At 39.8% G+C, this 24,415-nt stretch overlaps 2 protein-coding genes across 3 annotated transcripts; one reads left to right on the forward strand and one right to left on the reverse strand.

Moving 5' to 3' along the window:
- Positions 1-2,749: 2,749 nt before the first annotated feature.
- LOC104593299 (uncharacterized) lies at positions 2,750-3,697 on the reverse strand. Its single transcript, XM_010253054.1, has one exon. The coding sequence runs from the start codon at positions 3,695-3,697 to the stop codon at positions 2,750-2,752; it is 948 nt and encodes a 315-aa protein (XP_010251356.1).
- Positions 3,698-6,834: 3,137 nt separating this feature from the next.
- LOC104593101 (spermidine copper dependent amine oxidase 1) lies at positions 6,835-23,159 on the forward strand. 2 transcript variants are annotated; one of them, XM_010252787.3, is made up of 13 exons: positions 6,840-7,386; positions 9,350-9,459; positions 9,601-9,906; positions 10,295-10,407; positions 10,634-10,752; positions 10,831-10,964; positions 11,063-11,278; positions 11,403-11,639; positions 12,262-12,447; positions 13,474-13,614; positions 14,037-14,305; positions 21,603-21,684; positions 22,840-23,159. In XM_010252787.3, the coding sequence occupies exons 1-13, from the start codon at positions 7,197-7,199 to the stop codon at positions 22,957-22,959; spliced, it is 2,223 nt and encodes a 740-aa protein (XP_010251089.1). In that variant the 5' UTR covers positions 6,840-7,196; the 3' UTR covers positions 22,960-23,159. The 2 variants fall into 2 exon arrangements, with proteins under 2 accessions (XP_010251088.1, XP_010251089.1); XM_010252786.3 differs by having other exon boundaries at positions 6,835-7,386; positions 10,634-10,964.
- The last annotated feature ends 1,256 nt before the right edge of the window (positions 23,160-24,415 follow it).

Genomic DNA, 24,415 nt, shown 5'->3' on the forward strand with positions numbered 1-24,415 from the left:
TGAGCGGGTCAATCCAGCGTGGCTCTGCTTGTGCTACAGGAGCGACCTCTCCTGCCCCCCCGAGAATGCTAGGCCGAGGTAAATCCTCTATGTACACGGTCTGCATGGTGTTGTTGCTTGTGCTAGCTAACTGGGACAAGGCATCGGCCTCAGCGTTCTCGGATCTCGGGATTTGCCTGATGAAATAGGAGATGAAGCCGCGCAGTATCTCCCTGACTTTGGCTAAATAGGCTGCCATGGTGGGGTCGCGGGCTTCATATTCACTGTTGACTTGGTTGACCACGAGTTGGGAATCGCTGCATATGACAAGATGTTTGGCCTTCACTTCCTTTGCTAGAGTGAGCCCGATGACTAATGCTTCGTACTTTGCTTCGTTGTTCGATGCTGCAAACCCGAACCGGAGCATGTATTCCAGCTTCACCCCGCTTAGACCATACAGAATTATTCCTGCACTACTTCCTTGTTGGTTGGACGAGCCGTCAACGTGGAGGATCCAGGGCTCTCCACCGTGTGCTCGAGCTCGGCCAGATCGGGAGTTGTGGTACTAAACGTACATTCTGCCACGAAATCGCCCAAGGCTTGGGCTTTAATTGTCGTCCGAGGTTCATACCGGATGTCGTACTTGCTAAGTTCGATAGCCCACTTTGTCAATCTGCCTCAGAGGCTTGTTGGTGAGGACAACGACGGTGTGGGCTTGGAAGTACGGACGAAGCTTCCGAGCTGCTATGACTAGCGCATACGCCAGTTTTTCGATCTCCGGATACCTTGTTTTCAGCATCCTACAAAACCTTGCTAACATAGTAGATGGGTCGTTGGACCCGATCTACTTCTTTTATCAGTACCGAGTTAACCACCTCGTCACTCACAGAGAGGTACAACTTTAAAATATCCCCTTCCTCGGGTCGGGTCAGAACCGGGGTACTAGCTAAGTATCTTTTTAGCTCGTTGAAGGCGAGCTGACACTCCACGGTCCACTCGAAGTCTTTACTTTTCTTTATAGCCTTAAAGAAAGGTAGACAACGATCTGCCGACTTAGACATAAAACGACTTAGAGCAGCTATGCGGCCATTCAACCTCTGAACCTCTTTTATTTTGCGATGTGGTCTCATATCTAAGATGGCCTTTATCTTTTCCGGTTTGGTTTCGATGCCACGTTGGTTGACTATGTAGCCCAAGAATTTACCCGAGGTGACCTCGAAGACACACTTGTTGGGATTTAATTTCAAGTTGTACTTTCGTAAAATTTCAAAAACATTTTGCAAATCATTTAATAAAAATTTTGAAAATTGGGTCTTAACGACCATGTCATCTACATAACATTCAACTTTATTGCCGATTAACGGCTCAAAAATCCTGTTTACAAGTCTTTGAAAGGTTGCCCTGGCATTTTTAGTCCGAAGGGCATAACCTTATAGCAGTACAATCTGAGCTCAATTATAAAGGTCGTATTTTCTTCATCGACGGGGTCCATCCTGATCTGGTTGTAAGTTGTAACCAGAGTATGCATCCAGAAAGCTCAGCAACGCATGCCTTGAGGTCGCATCCACTAGGCGGTTGATCTTGGGCAGCGGGAAGTAGTCCTTTGGGCAGACTCTATTCAGATCGGTATAATCGACGCACATGCGCCATTTACCGTTGGCCTTTTTCACCAGAACTGGGTTAGCTACCCAGCTCGGGTAATGGATTTCTTTGATGAAGTCTGCTGCTAAGAGCTTCTCAACCTCTTCATCGACTATCCTCCAGTGTTCCGGGGTGAGGTTGCACTTTTTCTGTCTAATTGGCTTGACTAAAGGATCGATGTTTAACTTGTGAGTTAAAATTTTAGAGTTTATTCCGGGCATTTCTACTGCAGACCAAGCAAATACATCTAAATTCTGAAGTAAAAAACTTACCAGCTGAGAGCGAAGTGGCTCCTCGATGGAAGCGCCGATCTGGAGGGTCTTAGTTGGATCATCTGTCGAGAACGAGATATGAACCGTCTCCTCTGTCGGTGTAGCTCGCTCCTCAGCATACTCCGTAGGTCACTCGAGTTCGATGTCAGCCGCTAGTTTGGCTTTCCCCTTGAGGGCGGCTATGTAGCATTTGCGAGATTCAAGCTGATCTCCTCACGCAACCCCTACTCCATAGTCCGTAGGGAACTTCATTGCCAGGTAGTAGGTGGATACTATCGCATGTAGGGAGTGCATAATGGGCCGACCTACTATGGCATTGTAGGGAGATGGGGTTGCGACTACTAGAAACATGTGCTCGAACCTCGCTATGTTCGGCCACGTATCGACCTCCACAGGTACTGAAACTCACCCTAGGGGTATGACTTCCTCGCCGCTGAAGCCTACCACGGGGGTATCCGTCGGCTTTAGGTCGCTTTCCTGGAGCTGGAGCTTGTCGAAGACGTCCTTGAACAGTATGTCAGCTGAGCTACCTAAGTCCACTAGGACGCGCTTGACTTCGAAGTCGTTGAGCCTTAGCTTTATCAACAGAGCGTCGTCATGTGGATACTGGATCCCTCGCGCATCATCCTTCGTGAAATAGATCGGCTCTTCAATTCTAGGTCGCTTTGGTGGGTTCTGCTCTTCGCTTTCTAATTCATAGACTGAAGTTCATCCTGCTGCCGAAGTGCACCCTACGATGATGGACCCGCCAGTAATCATATTGATGACTCCGCGGATCGGCCTTTCCTCGGGCATCTGCCATGGCGGCTGCTCATTCTGTCTACTGCTGGACTCGGGGCATTCTTTCTCTGGTCCCCCTATCGGTCTGGTTGGCAGTCTGCTTGGCTTCTTCCTTCTCGTTGTATGAAGTTCTTCAAATATCCGTGGCGGATGAGCTCCTCTATCTCGTCGCGGAGGTTTCTACAGTTCTCTGTACTGTGTCCATGGTCTCTGTGAAAGTGATAGTAGACGTTTCGGTTTCTGGTTGCAAGATCTCCCCTCAACTTAGGTGGCCACTTGACAAAAAAGGAGTCTTTGATGGCCAACAGGATTTCACCTCGTTTAGCGTTGAGGGGTGTGTAGCTCGTCCTTTCAACAGGTGGGGTTCTGGAGCGTTGACCTGACTTGTGAGATCGCAAAGGAGATCGACTTCTAGACTTGTTTCTTCCCCTGCTCGGAGACTTGCTCTTTCTTCTCTTATGACTGTCGTTACCGGTATTGTCACCATCTCTTTTTCTCTTCTCAGCTAGATTGTCGGTCTTCGGGTTCATCTCTTCCTCGGTTCCAATTAACTGGTCGGTGAGCTTGAGGAATGCCGTGATATTTTTTGGCTTGTTGGCCACCACATGCCATTTGAATTCCCTGTGAGTTATGCCCTTTTTTGCTGCCGTGAGTCTCACCGTTGGATCTAAGTTGGGTATCTGTAGGCATGTGTCATTGAAACGTTTGATGTAGCTTCTGATGGACTCCCCTTCTCTTTGAACTACATTAAGGAGACTCTCTTGGAACCTCGAACACTTCTTGCTGGTGATGAAGTGCGAGGTGAATAACTCCATGAACTGTGCCCAACTCTTGATCGATCCTGGTGTGAGGTTCCGATACCATGTGCGAACTACTCCTTTGAATGTGGTGGAGAAAGCCACGCACATGCAGGACTCGTCAACCCCAACTAGGTGCATCTGGGACTGAAAGGAGTCCACGTGGTCATTGGGATCAAAAGATCCGTCATACTTATCGAGGGGAGGCATCTTGAAGTCCTTGGACATGGGGTCGCCAAGAGCTCGGGAGACAAAGGGGACGACCCGAAGAGTAGGGGAGCGGTCTTTGTAGCTATCGAGCTCGCCTCTTCTTTACCTTTAACCTGTTCCTGTTGGTTTGGCCTCGCGAGCTGGCTGTTATGAACTGAAGTTCGGCGTGCCTTGCGACACCTTCGTTGTTGCTTCTTCATCGGCTCTGCATTGGTGCTGCTAACCTCTGTATGATCCGGTATTGCTCTACTGCGAGGTAGCTCTTTGTTCCTTGGGTTTTGAGGCTGACTGTCGCGGATAGAAGGGCCTTGCCTTGAGTTCGCTGCCAAAACCCCAAACCGGTTACCTGCGAGTGATCCACCTTCTTGATGCGAACGCCGAGAAAGAATAGCTCTATTGGGCTGAGTGTCCCCGGACCTGTTTTCGATGTTGCCTTGCGAAGCAGGCGGGGTGATCTGTCCGTCTCTCCTGTCACAAGGTAAGACTTGCCTCCCGAGAGGAAGTGGGACCAGGGAAGTTTCCTCGCCTTAGTGGGGAGATCGAGTGATGTTTTTTGCACACGAGGTCGGTTCTATTGAATTGCTGGGTGCTGAGGTGGAATCGACTACTGGCTTTGCGGTAGTGGAGGGAACTGTTGCTGGTAGTATTGGTAAAACACATGTTGGTAGTATTACTGAAACTGTTGGACCTGTTGCATTTGGATCTGAATGGCTCGCACGCAGCATACTAGGTCATCGAATTGGGATCGCCCGACTCTAGGGGGAACCACAGACGGTTCAGCGGAGGTTGCGCCCACCACTGGAGGGAGCGGGGCGTTCACCTGTGTAGCGTTTTTGTGGCGCAGTCAGTGTTTGGACCCCAGCCGCAGTAAGCGGTATGGTGAACTGACCAATGCACACTGATGGGAACTGAGGTTGCCCCCCTAGAGACGTTCATTTCACTGCTCCTTCCGGCGTGACTAGAAGAGGCCATTGATTTCAGATGAAGACTATTGATTGTGAAGAAGGCTTTTTGATCGTCTTCCCACAGACGACGCCAATTGATGTAGCGCGATCTAGCTGCTCCCTGCTGGAGGATGGTCTAGCTTCTAGTTGGACGGCGAGCTAGGTAAATCTGCAAAATAAGATCAGAGAACTCGGGGTGGCTAGCCCGGCGAGGTCGCTCCGATGCTTAAGTTAGTAAGCTGTTGCGAGCTGAATAGCTTTGAGAATGTAGAGAGTTAGAGAGTAGAGAAATCACGCGTACCTCATGTCATCGGGGTTGGAGCCTTTATATAGTTGAGTATTCGTGGGGCACATGAAAGAGTTCCGGGGTATCCGCGATGTGGAGATGGAGTTCGCTCCACTTCCGAAGGAACAACATACAGGTAAGGCTTATCTTGTTCCTCCTCCGATTTCCGGCGGAGTGAGGATAAGTGCTTATCGTGATCCCGGAAAAGTCGGGGTCTGGCAACTCATCGTGATCTCGAAGGACTCGGAATTCGTTGGAGAGACCTCCGGAATGGGTTACACAGTAGTTACCTGGCGCTTCGAGTTGCTGGTTCCGAACTGGTACTTCGGTCTTTTAGTTCCGAACTGGCTTGAATACCGAGACGCCTCGATGTCGGGGTGAGACTTGCACCGAGGTGACCCTACTCCGAGGTGGGCCTTAAGCCGAGGTGACTGAATACGCTAGCTCTACCGCTGCGATCTGAACTTGTCATGCTAAGTTGTCATTTCTTAATCAGGTCGTGTCCACGTGTTCTCTTTTTACTAGGTCGGGCCAAATCACCCCTCATCAAATCAAATAGAGGGAGAAATCGATGATTCTGATTTTAATTCCAAAAAATTTCGATTCCAATTCTGACCTCAAATCAAATAGACCCTTAATTTTGCCTCTAAAAACATACACAAAATGCTGTTTTATCATATCAATGTGTTTTATTTTGTTTTCTCGATTTTTTTTTCGACTTTTCGTCACACCTTATTGTAGGGGACATATTGGTATTTGATTAAAACCCAAAGAGGCAAGAGAGGAGACACCTTGTAATCACTTTAGAGTTTGATTCCATGTTGATACCTTGTTAAGACATGTTTATTGTCTACGTGTATTGGCACATAGATTAAAACTTAGAAGGCTATTTTGTAAATAAAAACCAGCATCACGGGCCTTGTTAGATGCCAAATCACAAGTTCACAACAGAACAAAATATAACCTCTGGGATTCGGTACAAAAGCAGGTGGTTACGGCGTGCTAAATATTGTCCTTCTGTGGTTCAAGTTTTGTTTTTAATTAATTTCTTATGTTTTCTTTATTTAAGTTGATACCACCAAAAGAGAGATTCTTTTGCAGCTTCTTCCTTCGTATCGTAGGAATTCACGTCTCCGCCGCACAGCACATCCCTGCTGTGTATTGATAGCATCTCTAAATAATCTTAATGATCGGGAGATATTTTCAATACATGGCGGGAATGTACTGTGAAGCGTTGTAGGAAGGAGATGTGATCTCGTATCTTAGGCGCCATTTAACATCTCATGAATTGGATGAAATAAATATCAATGCCTTTTTTATTTTTTTAGACCGGAAAGGCCAAATCCATTCTTAATAATGATCTACATTCTTAATAATATTTTTTGTCATCATATTTAATGGAATCAGCTACCTACCCGCTGGAGGCTGGACGCTGGTAAAATAATTAGATGCTTTATGGGGGTGGACTGAACTGTACAAATTCTTAATGTCAATCCGACCAGTGATGGTGTAGAGATATTAGCCAATCCGACCAGTGGAATATTCTAGATTTCTAGGCACTAAAAGCAAGCTTTTACACCCGCGGGCTCTCATTCGCTAAAAGTCAAATTCTTAATGTCTTTTCTAGCACGACGTTTTCTTTGACAAGTAGATGCTCATATCACCCCTCCGAATCTCGTTGGTCACCGCGATAAGCGCTGCTTTTTATAAAACAAGAGAACTTGTTACTTGTATCCAGATTCCGGATAAATGTTTATTAATTTGCTACACCCATCCTATTATAAACCTAATAGTTCTAGTTCATTTCAGGTAATCGAAGCCATATAAACAGAATACTGGACCCATGCATCCGACCGAATTTTTGGGACATGAAAATCCAACGCTTCGGATTAGATTATAATATTTATAGAACCAGGGACTACATAACAGCGAATTCCACGTGAATTCTATTCATTTCCCTCTTGAATCTTGATCTCTTCTTCCCGTGGAGCTTGTTAGCTTAAAAATAATTCAAACCAGATGTCTTGATCTCTTTATTAATTGTCTTACAGTTATTCTCTATCCGGTTCAGAGTACTTGTTCCTTTGCGATTTTTCTTGTTTCTTTTTAGGGTTTGCGGAGGTTTATTTAAGAGAATTAAGGGCGGAGTGGTGAGATACAGGAGCAAAGCAGGCGAGGGAGAGTAGGGGGTGGTGGAAGGGTTTTGGTGGACTGAAACTTGCTGTATGTCAGTAGATTGCAGCGAGGGTTACTACGGCGGGGTCGGTGAGCTTGTAAATCCACTACAATGGCCACAACTGAGGAAAAGGCGACGACTATGGCTGCAGCTTCAGCAGTAGCCAATGTTGTTCAGGATTGGACTGTGGTAAACGCAGTTGATCGAAGTAGCGATCAGCATCACAAAAGAGCTACTATATCGACATTGATTGGGCCAGTTGATTCAATGCCTGAGCCTTCTGCTAATGTTTCTACCAAAGGTATGATATGCTTTTCCTCCATTTGTCTCCCTCTTCTTTTCATATCCATTTTTCCTTGTCTTCAAGTTTATCCATCTTGATCCCGTGATTCTTTTCCTAGTTGCGTTGCGTGAGAATATTCTGTTGTCATATTTTGCAGCTTAATTCATCTTATGGATTTAATCAAGCCGATTGGTATGAAATTTGAAAATAAAACTATGCATGCTGAAGTTTTATCCCAAACTATATTTTCTTCTTTGTCGTCGAATGGTACCTTGAGCACATTTGTTGTAATGCAAACTTTCATCCGAATGATCGTTAAAGATCCGATTGTTAAATGAAGTACCGGCGATGAAGTCTTAACTTTTGTTTTAGATCTGTTGGACGTATGCTATTCAATTCTAGCTCCTATTGCAACAATACGGAATCTCTAGATACTATTTTCCAACTGTATCTCTCATGAGAAACCCATTACTGTCAATCTTGCTTTTATTTTGAAGTGCAAGATGGTTAAATGGCATATGCTTTTCATTTTGAAAGATAATATAATTCAAGGAACATCCCAGGATTGCAGACCACGATGCTGTAGATATCTCAATTTAAATTTGAGGTTCTGGATGCAAATTGAGGGACTAAATGAATGTTAGAATTTGAAAAGATGTAACAGACCCTTCATTACTCAATATTACTTTGTTATTATGGTTCCAACGTTTCGCGAAATTTTGCAAATTCCAGAATCTTTCCTAAAAACTAGAATTTTATTATATGTTTCATCCAGAATTTCATAGTTTTTTATTAGGTCTATAAAAATAAATAACATAACTACAGGAAATATTATAAAATTTTAAAAATATTAATAAAATAAAAAATATTGTCAAAAATTCACCCTTTTTTTTTATTTCATTTCAGATTTTGGGTAGACAATCGACCACTTTCCAAAATTGAAGACCATGAGTTTTAAGTCCATGATTGTATAATACTGTTTGTGTTCCATGTGCTTCTGATTGGAATAATGGGTAATTGACATCCAAAACACTCTGCTGGATAGGGCATGAAGATGATGCATAATTTGTTTTTGTGGATTCAGTAAGGCATTACGTTCTTGTTTGTTGTTTTTCAGTTTACATGGTGCTACCTACCTTTTTCTGTCTTACTTTGGTAGGACATGATTCTTCTTGACATCCAAACACTCTGCTGAACAGGGCATGCAAACAATTCTTAATTTGTTTTTGTGGATTCAGTAAGGCATTATGTTCTTGTCTGTTGTTTTTAGGTTTACATTGTGCTACCTTCCTTTTGTTGTCTTACCTTAGTCATACATGATTCATCTTATTTTTTTCCCTATAAGGTTCTTGCTTTTGGCTTTAATACATTTGAGTTGCATTATAGACGATACCAATGCTAGAAGATGCCTTTACCCATTAAAGTGCATGCCAATTTTCTAGAGTTACTTTCATCTTATCTTTATGAATGATGAGTTCATATCCTAAGTAGCATATTGAGGTGATTACATCATTTAGTTCCAGTATTTATAGAAGTCTGACCTTTCATTAAGTAACAGAGACCAAAGCATAGGAAGATGCTTGATTTTTTAAATGACATACAAAATGAATATTTATAGAAGTCTGACCTATTAATATTTTGCGGTTGTTTCTTTTTCTTTCTTTTCTTTTTTTTTTTGTAAATAGTGAATTGATTCATGCATATTCTATTGCTTCTTAAAAAAGCAATATGCATTCAGAAGTTATGGAGGACCTTGCCATGATAAATCATTTTATAGAGTAAGTGGTATTAAGATGAAAATTTTCTGATGGATCTTTATGGAAAGTTTGATGCATAATCATGTTTCTTTTGGATGCTTTCCATGTGCAAGTGGTCTCTCTTTTCCTTTGTCTCTAATTTCACAGAGCTTGAGAATGCATGTCTTTTGCTTAGTTGAGTAATTTGTTATTGCTGTTGTTATTATTATCCACATTTTTCACAGGTATCCAGGTCATGATGAGGGCTCAGACTAGCCACCCTTTGGACCCCCTATCGGCTGCTGAAATCTCAGTGGCAGTGGCAACTGTCAGGGCTGCTGGCGCCACCCCTGAGGTTATCTTTTAGTTCTTACATCTTACTTATCTTTTGAGATATGTTTGAATAATAATATAGCATGAAACCAATGCTAGGAATTGATTTGGAAACTCATTCTTGAAGTTATGGTGACATTTTATTTTTTTTCTTCATTTCAAGGTGAGAGACAGCATGCGCTTTATTGAAGTGGTTTTATTGGAACCAGATAAAAATGTTGTTGCCTTAGCAGATGCATATTTCTTCCCCCCATTCCAGCCATCATTACTCCCCAAAAGCAAAGGCGGACCTGTCATTCCTAGTAAACTTCCTCCAAGGCGGGCTAGACTAGTTGTATACAACAAAAGATCAAATGAGACAAGTATCTGGGTGGTTGAGCTATCAGAAGTACATGCAGCAACTCGAGGTGGACATCATAGGGGAAAAGTCATTTCATCAAAAGTTGTTCCAGATGTTCAGCCTCCCATGGTATGTATCACTTTTTCTGACATTTTGTTGAACCCACTGAATGCTTCTTAAGGAACTTTACCCATATACATTTAAACTCATGAAGATCAAATCTGGTTTTATGATGGGCTAAATTTTAGTTTTTCCATACATGATTGATTTAGTTGAAGTTTGTACTAGAGCATGGCCCACCAATTTACAACTGGCTATATCTATATGCATGTCAAGTAAAACCTATTTTGTTTTAACAGTATCTTATCTTTTGATCCTTTTTCATAGAAGCTTTAAACAATATGTTTCTTATTTTTGTTTTTCTTAACATATATCCAGTTTCTTGTTAATTGTATGTATGTATGTATGTATATACTTAAAATCTCAATGTTCATTTTCCATCATTTTTCAACTGCAGGATGCTGTGGAGTATGCTGAATGTGAAGCTGTTGTTAAAGAGTATCCTCCATTTCGGGAGGCGATGAAGAAGAGGGGTATTGAAGACATGGATCTGGTGATGGTAGATGCCTGGTTAGTCAATTGTGCACCTTATACTCTTTCTTTGTGATATACCGTGAGTAGTGGTGCAAGTGGTAGGGCCTAAGTGACCACTTGTTGAATTTTGACTGGGCCTTAGTTCTGTCTCACCAATTGAAATTGAAGCCCAAACTATCATACACCCCTAATTTGTTATTGTATGGTGCTAGCTTATGTTTTACCCTTTTATTTAAGCTTTGACCCATAAACTTTTCTGCAGGTGTGTTGGTTATCATAGTGAAGCTGATGCTCCTAGCCGCAGGCTTGCCAAACCACTCATCTTTTGTAGAACTGAGAGTGACTGCCCGATGGAAAATGGCTATGCTCGTCCAGTTGAAGGTATCTATGTAGTTGTTGACATGCAAAACATGGTGGTAATTGAGTTTGAAGACCGTAAACTTGTTCCCTTACCTCCAGCTGATCCATTGAGAAATTATACTCCCGGAGAAACACGAGGAGGTGTTGACCGGAGTGATGTGAAACCCCTACATATTATTCAGCCTGAAGGTCCGAGCTTTCGTGTTAATGGGCATTTTGTAGAATGGCAGAAGGTACACCCTAGGTGGTCCATATTTGTTATTATTAGCTTTAGCTAGTAGGCTTAAGGTTTCAATTTGAAATGTATCTTTATTTCTTTGTTGGTTGGCAGTGGAATTTTCGCATTGGTTTCACTCCCAGGGAGGGTCTAGTTATCTACTCTGTTGCATATATTGATGGCAGTCGAGGTCGGAGGTCTGTAGCCCATAGGTTGAGCTTTGTTGAGATGGTGGTTCCTTATGGAGATCCAAATGAACCACATTATAGGAAGAATGCATTTGATGCTGGAGAAGATGGCCTTGGTAAAAATGCACATTCTCTTAAGAAGGTGAAATTACTTCTTTCATGCTTTTGCCAATTTATTGGAATATTGACATTCACTTCCTTTGTTTTTCCAAGTTATTCTTGTCAGAAGTAATTTATTTATTTTCTATGTTTCCCCTTTGCATCAGGGATGTGATTGTTTGGGTTATATCAAATACTTTGATGCCCACTTTACAAATTTTACTGGAGGTGTTGAAACAATTGAAAATTGTGTTTGTTTGCACGAAGAGGATCATGGAATCCTATGGAAGCATCAAGACTGGAGAACGGGCTTAGCAGAAGTTCGGCGGTCTAGGCGGTTAACAGTGTCCTTTATATGTACTGTTGCAAATTATGAGTATGGATTCTTCTGGCACTTTTATCAGGCAAGTTGAGGTTTTACTTTGTTTTTAGTTGATTATTTAGATTATTTTGTTGATTATTTTCTGCTATTTGTTTATTAACAAAACATTTTGCTATCCTGTGAATGGAAGTAACTAAGATCTAACCCATTTGTGATTTTGTTTTGTGCTAGAATTTCCTATTTTCTAGCTGATTTTTTCTTGTTAAATGTGTATGAGATCTAGGATTTGAGGTTATAGCTTGAAAATTTTACTTATCGCTATTACCTCACATTCATCAGTTTCATCTCTGTTTTACTAGTTACCATTACCTCAACCCATTTATTCTCTGGAAAATTTCCGGTGTATCTGCATACCCTTGTATCACATATTTTTACAACTTCGCATTGACATGAGGCCTAAGTTGCTAGTTGAAAAGGAATGTTAGGTTCTCTGTGAATATAATGAATTTTGTCATAGTTTTCTTTTCATTTGAACTTTATTTTTCCTTATATTCTTTTTTGGCTTTTTGTGCCATACATTTGTTCAACCCTATGTTCAACTAAATATATAAAGTTATGGTTATTTGTTGGTTGGATCCCTAAATTATTCTAAAACCTTTCAAATTTTTTATGCTTATGCAATTTCCCCCCTTGTTTGGTAACAGGATGGAAAAATTGAAGCTGAGGTTAAGCTTACAGGAATTCTTAGCCTAGGAGCATTACAGCCAGGAGAGTTCAGAAAATATGGAACAACAATTGCACCAGGATTATATGCACCAGTTCATCAACACTTTTTTGTTGCCCGTATGGATATGGCTGTTGATTGTAAGCCTGGTGAACCATTCAATCAGGTATACAGTATACACTCATGAAATGTGGTTTTCATTTTCCTATATTTTGATCATTTTCTGGAGAATGCTATTCTATATAGGTGATGTCTAATTGGTTATTGATTTAAAACAATGATACATGGACTTCCCTGTAGAATGCTATTCTATCTTTTGATCATTTTTTTTGGTTGGTTGTGCTGTTATTTATATTTACCTTATCTGTTGGAAGTTCTTGTTAATGAATATCAATTTTGGCTCGATATGAAGATGTTGATCTTGGGTTGACTAGCATAAGAACATGGGTTTGAGTCTAAGAGTTGCCACTTTGTGCCAAAATAAATAAATAAGATAAAATAAAACCAAAGTTCATATCCAGTCTATCCCTCCCAAGGCGCTGGATAACTGGGACCGTCATTGGGTAATGGTCCTTTTATGTAAGCGATTTAACATGCTATTTACTTTCAATGTCAAAATTTAAATCCCAAGGAAAGAAATAGAATATGAAACTATCAAATGAGATGGGCAAATCACTCCTTAAGAAATTAAGATACAACTAATTGCTTTGAGTCTTTTTTTTTTACTAAATTAAATTAACTTATTAAGCTGATTACTGGTTAAAGAGAACTATACTGTAAACTAAGGTGAAACAAACGATTGGAACATTTTATCTTTCTTAACTATTTTGGGTAGTAGTGGCATGCTCATTAGAGATGGGCTGTTGAAGATTATCACATTGTATTGAATTTGATAGATAGGGCGTACCAATGTTGGAACCAACCCAAAGTATGTTGCCTCAATATGCTACACACTACTTGCTTCATGATATTAGACATGTTTATTGTGACAAACATGTTTATTGCTGCTCATTCACATAGCTCATCGATCAATTTAGTAGTTATCAGGTGAATTGTTGCTATTGTATGTTTAAAGGTGCCTGTATGCATCTGCATTTATGAGTTGTTATTTTTGTTGGCTCTGTAGTTAATAGATATAAAAGTATTGTTTTTTCAAGGCAATATTTCGACGTGTAAACTCTTGTTTGTGCAGGTTGTTGAGTTGAATGTTAAGGTTGAAGAACCAGGAAAAGATAATGTTCACAATAATGCATTCTATGCTGAAGAGGAACTACTTAGATCTGAATTGCAAGCAATGCGTGATTGTAATCCTTTATCTGCTCGCCATTGGATTGTAAGGAATCCTTACCCTGTTTATTGAAGTTGCTCTTTTTCATTTACTTTGTCAGAAATCTGTATGACCTTTTCTTTATTTTCTTTTCCCCCTCTATTTTGAAACATTTTATCATCAGTTATTATTCCTAACATTTTATACTGTAACTGTCTAACACTGATTAAATTATTATCTCTTTTCTGTTTTTTTTTTATTTTTTTTTATTTTATTCTTTTCCTGACTGCTCCAAATTAGCCTATTTGTTTCTACTTGTCTATGCTAATGATTCTTTAGTTGGATTTGTGATGCCCTTTTCCTTTTTCCTCTAGGCATTTATGGGTTATGGTAGGGGAGTTTGTCTCTCTGTCCGTGTCTGTGTGTGTATGCAATCAGGATGTGATATGTATTAAATCGACTGTTGTCATGTGCCATTCATGTTTCAGGTGAGGAACACAAGAAGCGTTAACCGAACTGGCCAGCTAACAGGCTATAAACTAGTACCGGGTTCAAATTGTTTACCTTTAGCTGGTTCTGAGGCAAAAGTTTTGAGAAGGGCTTCTTTCTTGAAGCATAATCTCTGGGTTACACCGTATTCACGTGATGAGATGTATCCTGGTGGAGAATTTCCTAATCAAAATCCACGTGTTGGTGAGGGATTGGCTACATGGGTTAAGCAGGATCGACCTCTTGAAGAAACTGATATAGTTCTCTGGTTGGTTTCACCTACCTTTTTGTTAATGATATTATGATAATTGTGTGGTCCTATTGGACACATTAAGCAACTTCCTAATACTCTTCCTGGTATAATATTGGATACTGAACAGAAATTATTTTCGTTTTAAATAAAAAAGTAACTTCTTACTTAGAATTTAGTGAAAAGAGAGCATAGTTAAAAAACATAATTTTTTTGATAGAAAATAGTAAAAAGGATTTCATTAGAATGGTAAAGAAGAATCCTACTATCCACATCCATGTATCATATGGTGGGAAAATCTATGATGTTGGAAAGACACAATACCGGAAAGTTTTTGACCAATCAAAACCCCCTGTGAATTTTGATGAAAACTCACCTGTTTGGTTGCCACTTTTATGATGCCTGCTGATTTGGTTACAAGTTTTTCTGGTATCTTGTCTTTTCTGCATCATAGTCAAACCCATCATAAGGATGCAAAGAAAACAACATATTGCTGATAGCCTGATACCACTATTTTCTTACAAAATTATTTGTTACAAATCTCCTCCCAATACCCAGATTACCCCAAATAATATTATCCCTTCTGACACCTGCTCCTTGTTAGTGAATCTGCCAAGCGATTTGCAGCTCTGGGGACCCACTTGAATGGGCAATTGAGGTTCATAGCAAGAACTCTTGCATCTCTAACTGGGAATCTTAATACCCATGGTACTTCTTGTTCTGTTGCAATCCGGACTATTTTGCAGTCACATGCGACCTGTACATTTGTCCATCCAACAATCATACCAATTTTAGCTCTTGTAGAACAGCCAGAAGTTCTACCCTTGAGAAATTTCCCACTTCAACTGGCCCTGAGAAGCTAAGAATAAGGTTTCCCCTATCATCCACCCCTCCAACATCTGAAGCACTTAGGTTATCTTGCTCCACAGCCATCCATTCCTCGAATCCCTGCTCTCTGAGTACCCTGCAACTACTTGCCAGGCTGTCAGCTCGCATCAACTTGTCCATAGTGATTCCCTTGAAGTATTCAGAAGTTGACACACAATGACTACTCTCACTGTGATGAACTCTATATTTGTTGTTGATGCTACAGTTTACATATACCATACAAGATGATGATCTGTATTGATTTGGTTGTTGAAAAATTATTGTTTGACTATCTAATCTGTTTGCCACAAGGAAGCAAAGAAATTTGCTAAAAATACAAAAAATAATAAATAAATCTATTTTTTATATTTTTCAGACATTTCCGATCTCTTAGCCAGAAGACATATAAAAGATGAATGTCTTGCCAAGTCAACTCAGACTTGACTGTACATTGAGTTTCCTGGTTTGGGCCTCAGGTAATGATCTAGGAGTTTAACCTTTTTGTCTACTGTGAATCTTTTTGTCTATGTGGTTGTCCAAAAAAATTATTAAGGGGAATGGAAAACCATAAGAAATGGGAAGTAGGTTTTTTTTCCAGATAATTACATATATGGAAATTTCTATCATTAAAAATAAAAGAATGTAGATGAGATCTCTCTGGTATAGTTCTTGTTGTCCAAAAGAGAAGAAGGAAGAAAGGAAGAGAGAAGAGAGTAGAGAGAAGAAAGAAAAGAGATTTCGAGTCTCAAAGAGATGTTGGCGGCGCCAGCTTTTTATTATTTATACTAGGGTGACACAACTTAAAATAAAAGATGTTGAAAGTACTAAAGTACCCCTGCGGTACTAAACTTACAGAATAATAACCTTTCAACACTCCCCCTCAAATTGGGACATGGATATCAATCATGCCCAACTTGTCACATAAATCATAATGTCGCAAATGATGTAACCCTTTTGTGAAGATATCTGCAAGTTGGTCTTCAAAACTTACATAGGGAGTTCACACTTCCCTTGTGACAATCTTTTCTCTGATGAAATGTTTGTTAACTTCGATATGCTTAGTTCTATCATGCAGCATAGGATTAGCAACGATGTTTATGGCTGCTTTGTTATCACAGTAAAGAGTCATAGGTCTATCAATTGGAAAGCTCAACTCACTCAACAAATTTTTTAGCCACATAATTTCAGCCACTCCATGAGACATTGCTCGATATTCAGCTTTTGCACTAGACCTAGGTACCACATTCTGCTTTTTGCTTCTCCAGGTAACTAGGTTCCCTCATATAAAGGTACAATAGCTACTGGTTGACTTCTTGTCATTCAAGGATCTTGCCCAATCTACATCGGTATACACTTCAACTTTCAAATGCCCATGCTTTTGAAACAACAAGCCTACACTTGGGAACGTCTTAAGATATCTGAGAACTCTTTCTACTACTTCAAGGTGGGTAGTCTTAGGGGCATGCATGAACTGGCTAAGAACACCCACTGCATAAGCAATGTCTGGTTGGGTCATAGAAAGATATAGCAGTCTTCCTACAAGTCTCTAAAACTGTTTCACATCCTCGATGGGTTCACCTTGGCAGTCTCCTAATTTGTGATTAGGATCAATAGGGGAACCAACAAGCTTCACTCCCAATTTTGCTGTATCCTGGAGTAGATCTAGGACATACTTTCTTTGGGAAATGAAGATACCCTTTTTGTGAGCGGGCCCCTTCAATCCCAAGGAAGTACCTTAGAGGACCTAGATCCTTCACTTCAAACTAGGTAGCAAGGAAATTCTTCAACTTTTGAATTTCACATTCCAATCACCAGTAATAACTATATCATCAACATATACTATCAGTGCTGCAATCTTTCCTTCCCCTCTTTTTACAAATAGTGTGTGATCATATTGACACTGCTTGTATCCTCTTTGCTGAACTACTACATGGAACCTACTAAACCAGGCTCTCGGTGATTGTTTCAGGCCATATAATGATTTTTTTAACCTGCACACTTTCTGTTCATTACCTTGAGCCCGGAAACCAGGGGGTTGTACCATGTATACTTCTTCTTCAAGGTCACCATTTAAGAATGCATTCTTGATGTCAAGTTGATGAAGGTCCCAGTCAAGATTAGCAGCTAAGGAGAAAAGAACTCTAATGGAGTTCATCTTAGCAATGGGTGCAAAAGTTTCTGCATAATTCACTCCATACACTTGTGTAAACCCCTTTCCCACTAAACGAGCTTTATACCACTCCACTATGCCATCAACCCTATGTTTTACTGTGAAAACCCATTTACACCCGACTGGTTCCTTCCCCTCAGGAAGATCTACAAGTTCCCATGTGCCATTTTTATGTAAAGCATTAATCTTTTCCTTCATAGCATCTGCCCATTCAGGTATCAAAAGAGCTTCTGCCACATTCTTAGGAATAGGAACATTGTCAATGGAAGAGATAAAGGCCCGAAAGGAAGGTGAAATGTTCTCATAGGAAACAAAGTGGGACATGGGGTGTTAGTGGTGCACGACCTAACACCTTTCTGGTGAGCAATAGGAAGGTCAAGGTCATCAGCAATAGAGGTATCAATGGCAATAGGGTCAGGAACATCAATGGGAATCAAGGTACCTAGTTGGGAAGGATCCACCCCCTGAGAGTTTGATGGCATTGGTGGTACAACTTCTGGATGCTCCACAACTCTTGAACTTGGCTGGCCTTTGTGACGTTGAAAGAAAACACGAAAGGGAGGAGGATCAGGAGGAGGAGGTAGTTGAACCAATTTCTCCTCATTCCTACACTCCCCCTGAGGAGACATTGGGAAGAAAGGCTTACTCTTAAAGAAAGAGACATCCATAGGAACATAATATCTCCGAGAGACGGGATCAAAGCATCGGTACCCCTTTTGAGTGAGGGAGTACCCCAAGAAGATGCAAGGAATAGCACGAGGATCCAATTTTCCATGGGTGGGCACCAGATTTTGAACAAAGCAACAACAACCAAACACACAAGGAGGAATAGAAAGAAGAGGAGCCTTAGGAAAAAGAAGCTGATGTGGGGCTTTGCACTCAAACCAGCGAGAGGGCATACGATTAATGAGATAGGTAGCACAAAGGACAACCTCAAGCCAAAAACGTTTCGGGACATTCATATGAATGAGTAAACCCCTGGCCACTTCAAGAAGGTGTCGGTTCTTTCTTTTAGCAACACCATTTTGTTGTGGTGTTTGGGCACATGAGCTACGGTGAAGTGATCCATGGGAAGAAAAGAATTCCGTGAGATCATTATGAAAATATTCATTGGCATTATCGGATTGGAAAATTTAGATCTCAGTTTGAAATTGGGTGAAGATCATTCGGTGGAAATCTTGGATAATTTTTGGTACTTCATCCCTAGTTTGCATGGGATATATCCCTGTGTATCCGGAGTGATCATTAATAGAGGTAATAAAATATTTGTAGCCACTCTCGGACGGTAAAGTAACAAGGCTCCAAATGTCAGAATGAATAATATGGAAAGGAAATTCAGATTTATTATTCTTTGAAGAAAAATGAGTTCTACAATGCTTACTCAACTGACAAGTTTGACATGTAAAATGTGACACTAACACTGACTTAAATAACTCTGGAAATACCAATTTTAAAGATTCAACAGACAAATGACCGAGACAACTGTGCCACAAATAGATCTGACTCGTACTAGACTTACTCTTAGACTCTGTGACTGTAAGACCAGCCTTATTCTCCAGCATGTAGAGTCCATCCACCATACGTCCTCTACCAATTGTCTTCCTTGAGGCCAAATCCTAGAGTACACAATAAGAAGGGAAAAAGGTTACTAAGCAGTTTAAAGAATTAGTGATACTACTAACAGAGAACAAATTAATAGGGAATTTTGGAACATGTAAGACATTAGTCAGGGTGAGGCCAAAGGGAAGAGAAATGGTTCCTTGACCAGCTATGGTAGAACATGAACCATCTGCTAGTCTTACCTTGTCTCTTCCAAAGAGGAGGTGGTAGGTCTGGAAATAAGTGGACTTACCAGTCATATGTTTTGATGCTCCAGAATCAATTATCCAAGGAGAGTCAGGGGAATGAGACGATACATGGAAAGCTGTGGTACAACTACCTGATGTAGACGCAAATGAAGTTGGAGGAGGAGAAGAATCCATATGACGAATTGCTCTACCATAGAGTTCTAAATAGTCGCGGAAGGAATTAATAATATCCCCCCTCGGGTTAGAACTAGAAGTGTGTCTGAGTCATAGTAGTAGTGGGGGGCTGATTCTCTTGAGAAGCCATATTTGTTGTGGTGAACTTTCTTGGACCTTGCTGACCTGACTTCTTATTCAGATCTGAACCTTGCTTCTTGCTCAATTCCTGGGCCCATTTTGGCTTCTCATGAAGATCCCAACATGTTTCATGGGTGTGTCAAGGTTTCTGGCAATGGGTGCACTATAGTTTGTCTTTGTCTTCCACCCTTTTTTAAAGGTCCCCTTCTTAAAAAAAATTTCCCCCACCTATAGTAACATTCCCTTTTGTTGCCAACACAATTGCATCCCCTCCGGAGCTGTTCGTTAAATTTCTTCTACTTTCTTCTGACTGTATTAATGCATAAAACTCCTGGGCAGATGGAAGATCCTTATTGTCTAGGATCTGGACTCTGACGGATTCATACACTGGGTTTAAGCCATGGAGAAATGCAAACACTCTTTGTTGGGAAACAAGCTTCTTGTACGCTTTAGCATCTTCATCACACTTCCAGTCTACACTCTGATAGTGATCTAACTACTTTCAGACGGAGGTCAAATCTGAATAGTATGCAGAAAGGTTCCTCTCCCCCTATTTACAAGTGGATGATTCTGCCTGTAACTAATAGATTTTTGCATAGTGGTGCAGTTTAGAATAGGTCGATTTTGCCTGCTCCCAAATCTCATAAGCCATTTCAGCCCACATAAAGTTCCTTCTCACCTGAGGTTTCATTGACACCAAAAGCCAGGACAACCATGTTGTTTTCCTAGTTCCATCTGTCATACTCAGCACTCCCAGAATTCGGTTTTTTAATTCTCCCATTTATATACCCTATCTTTCCCCTTGCAGTAATGTATAACTTGATTCCCCTTGACCATTCTAAATAATTCAAGCCATCTAGGGGTATAACAGTCATAGGGAAGGATAAATCTATACCCCCACTTTCCGTTCTGCATTGAGGAGACTCCAGATGTGGCAGAGTCTTCACCACTCATAATCAAAACTTCAGGTTACACTCCAAGTGAACACAAACCCCCCCCCCCAAAAAAAAAAAAAAAAAAAAAAAAAACAGACGAACACCCCAATAAAACTCTTTGCACCAGGGAGTTAGAGACAACTCCCCTCCTTTTCCCCCTTTTAAATCTTAGTTCTTCAAACAAAATCAGCTGCTGTTACAGAACTAACAGGTCATCACTGGCCTACCATAAATCAGGCATGTCTGCTGTCGCAGCATATACAGGTCATCCCCTGACCTACAAATTCATCTGAAGGCTGCTGTCGCAGCATATAAAGGTCATCACCGACCTACAGTCTGTTACAGGGATCAGCCGATCCCATAAAAAAGGAAAGAAGGGGGTGCTGCTCACCTCACATTAACTGACTGAATCTATTACAGGTTCTGTTCTGGCACATGACCAGAAAAAAAAATAAAAAATGGAGAAAGGGAGAGAGAGTACTTCAGTCTGATGCAGAAAAGAAAATTGGATCTGGATCTTCAATAAATCTCACTGTAGCTGGCGAAGGAAGAAGACAGAAAAGGTTTGCCCGATCTCTTCTTTCAGATCTGACAGTCCCGCTCTGATGCCATGTTGTCTAGAAGAGAAGAAGGAAGAAAGGAAGAGAGAAGTGAGAAGAAAGAAAAGAGATTTGGAATCTCAAAGAGATGCTGGCAGCACCAGCTTTTTATTATTTATACTAGGGCGACAACTTAAAATAAAAGATGCTGAAAGTACCAAAGTACCCCTGCGGTACTAAACTTACAGAATAATAACCTTTCAACAGTTCTTGTCCAGGTGTCTATGTGCTTTTTCTTGTCAATTTTATAAACCTAGGTCCATTTATAATGGAGAATAATTTGAATTAATCTTGTATGGCCATTATGGTTTTGACTTAACATGTGAAGTTTTGGATCTCAGAGCATGGAAACTATTAGGATTTAGATCCACAGTGCTCTAATTTTCTATTTATTTTATTTGTCAACTGAACCAATTTTCATGGAATGGTTGTCTGTTATCATTATTATCACCTAAATGTTAAATTGATATAAGACAAAAGTAAAAATAAAATTTTTGGGGCTCATTTTGCTTCTGTTCACTTTCAGTTATTGTGTAGTCTATCTTATGAATTTTGTAATTTATTTTTTCCTCTAAGGTTTATTTCTGTCCTAGCTTGAAATAAATCTCATTGAGATACCCATCATATTGGTAACTTTTGCAGGTATATATTTGGAATTACACATATTCCTCGACTTGAAGATTGGCCAGTCATGCCAGTTGAGAGAATTGGTTTTATGCTCATGGTAATCTACTCATCAATCTTCTATTTTCATTTGAACATGATTTTAAAATTTAAACACTATGGACAAGTAATCATGGCATTTTTTGGGCCAGGCACTTTACATATTCAGTTTTTTTGGGAAAATGTGGAAAAAGATTTAAGTTATCTTAATAAGTGTTTGATTACCAAAAAAGAAAAAAAAAATCTTAACGAGTGCTTGCTGCAAGGGTACTCATTAAGAAGCTACTAATGAGGCAATAGATTTTTAGTGTGTATAAATGCATCATCTTTTGTTGGCATTGGTTTTATAATCTCTTCTGGGAAATCCATGAGTTGAAACTAATGTTCAATAGTCATCCTTATCATCATGTTTATGGGAAATCCATTAATGTTGGAGCTAATTCCTTATTGGAATTCCATCATTATTAACATTGTTAATAATGTACATCCACTTTCAATCTGTATTCCCTCTATTTGGTATCTTCTACATGAATCTTGGCTATATCTTTCCACTAAAAAATTTTTTGGACTACCTCAACTAAAATCCTTTTTGGCCTTCACACTTTTGGACCCATAAAACATGCAGTTTAGCAGGGCACAACATGGCTGAACCTTTTTCTCTCTGTATTTGTGTATTGTGTGGAGAGGGGGGGGGGATATGTCATTGACAAAGTTAATAAAGAAATAATAGTAATTTTACAGGGAAAAATTGCAGATGGAACTACTAAATCTGCACACCTTGCAGCTTATTTTAATTTTTTATGACAGGCTGAATAGATGAAAATGTTTGATCCATCATGATGTCATGTAATCCTTTTGGATGGCTAAAGGGGTGTTTGCCAATGTGTATGGTTTTGTTTCTGAAAACAAAAACAACTGCAACATCAGCAAAAACAATGTGCATTGGCAAGCACACCCTAAAAGGTTACATTTATACACAATTAATTATGTTTACCAAAACATACACAATTAATTATTAACATATTGTACAAGTTGAGACATATGCGTACTTGAGATTGTATGTTTGCATATAAAAAAGCTCAGGCATCATGTTAATAATACATGTATAAATTTTTTATCATATGAAAATATGTAGATCACTATAATGGTCAAAGCTTCACTCTTAATAGGCTTTACTAGTTGCCCTTATGTTGGCATTTTGATGTATGTGCAACAGCCGCATGGGTTCTTCAATTGCTCTCCTGCAGTGGATGTCCCACCCAGTACAAGTGATTTGGATCTCAAAGATAACATTGTGACGAAGCCTATTCAGAATGGATTGCTTGCAAAGCTCTGAAGTTGTCGAAGATGAATGGGTCCCAAATTTTATTTTTGCTTCTTTGTTAGGTAGGATGACTATTTGCAGTGTGTTGCTCGACATCATTCAGTTTATTAATGGGCTCAAACATCTTAGTGTACTGTTTATTGGAATTTATTGACGTTTCTTTGTGAACTTCACATTTAGGAGGCGTTCTACACTGAATGCTTTTATTTTCATTTGTTTTTGAAATTGCCCCATCAGCCAAAAAAAAAAAAACAAAACAAAAAACATGTTCTTAACTGTGTTTCTGATTTTGAAAAGCAAAAGCAAGTTGGTTTTGTTTCAAAAAACAATACATGTTTATGAAACCATCAAAATGATGGTTTCTAAAACAAACACAAATTTTGTAGTAATTTGTGGAATATGATATTAACTAGCCAGATGAAGACATGTTCTTTAAGCTAGAAATTCAAGAACATGTTTTCTGTGTTTTTGTTTTAAGAACCAATTTGTTTTCAAACCAGCTGGTTTTGTTTTGTTTTTGAAACTTGCAACTAGGGGGGGGAACTCACATTGGGCAACAACATGGTTGGTTTTGCTTTTAAAAACAAAAATAACTGCCACATTAGCGAAAACAGTGTAATTTTGCTAATGTGGCAGTTTTTTTTTTCCCAAAAGCAAAACCATGTTGTCAACCACCCCTTGGTTGATTGGATATTTATTCAAGACAATTTATTTCAATTAATCCATGTAAAGATTGTTGTGAATTGCTTGCTCAACACGCAATTGATTTATGTTGAGCGGCACTCATCAGAGGACATGCTATTAAGTTCTTGATTTAATTCTTGAATCCTGTTAGTTAATCTAAAATGATTTTGAACACAAGTGAAACTTGTCCCAATTAGCTTCTCTGGACCTGTTGAGTGGAGACATTTTGAATGGGGGTTGCCAAGTAGTTTGGATGATAAAGGTGTTGTGGAATCTATTTGTCCTTTTAGTCTTGTATGCAAATATGCAATGCTAGGAAATGATCAAGGTTGTCTTTGATATCATTGTTGTTCTACCTGAAAGGTTTTGCGTTGATCAATACAAATTGTTCTTTCTATCTGAAACGTTAAATTTGATCTTTCAATTATAATTTATAAACCTCACTGATCAGTCTCGTGCATACATTTTTCTAGTTGAAGTGGCTCTTATATGTGAAGTGGCAAAACATGTTTCTCACCAATTTGTATTGATCAACCAAAAAATGTCTCAGGTGGAAATAACAATAGTATCAACCATAACCTCAGCTTAAGCTTGCTGTCAAAGGCCAGTGGTGCTCTTCATCCAAAAGAAAAATGTTGTATCTTTTGCGAATCATACAGACAAACTGATTTTTGTTCACAAGAACCGGTTAACTAGAATCAAGTAGAACTGTGCCATAAGATAATTACGAAGGCAAATGAGCCTTTCTCTATATTGGACTTTAGGAGTATATTATTCTTTGCTC

This window comes from Nelumbo nucifera, chromosome 3, assembly GCF_055504915.1.
Source record: "Nelumbo nucifera cultivar China Antique chromosome 3, China Antique-T2T, whole genome shotgun sequence".
NCBI classification, from domain to species: Eukaryota; Viridiplantae; Streptophyta; class Magnoliopsida; order Proteales; family Nelumbonaceae; genus Nelumbo; species Nelumbo nucifera.

What these genes read in the sequence shown, in the direction of transcription:
- LOC104593299 (XM_010253054.1), bottom strand. Translation starts at nt 3,697, where the DNA reads ATGTCCAAGGACTTCAAGATGCCTCCCCTCGATAAGTATGACGGATCT.
- LOC104593101 (XM_010252786.3), top strand. Translation starts at nt 7,197, where the DNA reads ATGGCCACAACTGAGGAAAAGGCGACGACTATGGCTGCAGCTTCAGCA. An exon ending in CTGGTGATGGTAGATGCCTG is followed by an intron (nt 10,408 to 10,633) that starts GTTAGTCAATTG and finishes ACTTTTCTGCAG; the next exon opens with GTGTGTTGGTTATCATAGTG. An exon ending in CTGGTGAACCATTCAATCAG is followed by an intron (nt 12,448 to 13,473) that starts GTATACAGTATA and finishes TTGTTTGTGCAG; the next exon opens with GTTGTTGAGTTGAATGTTAA.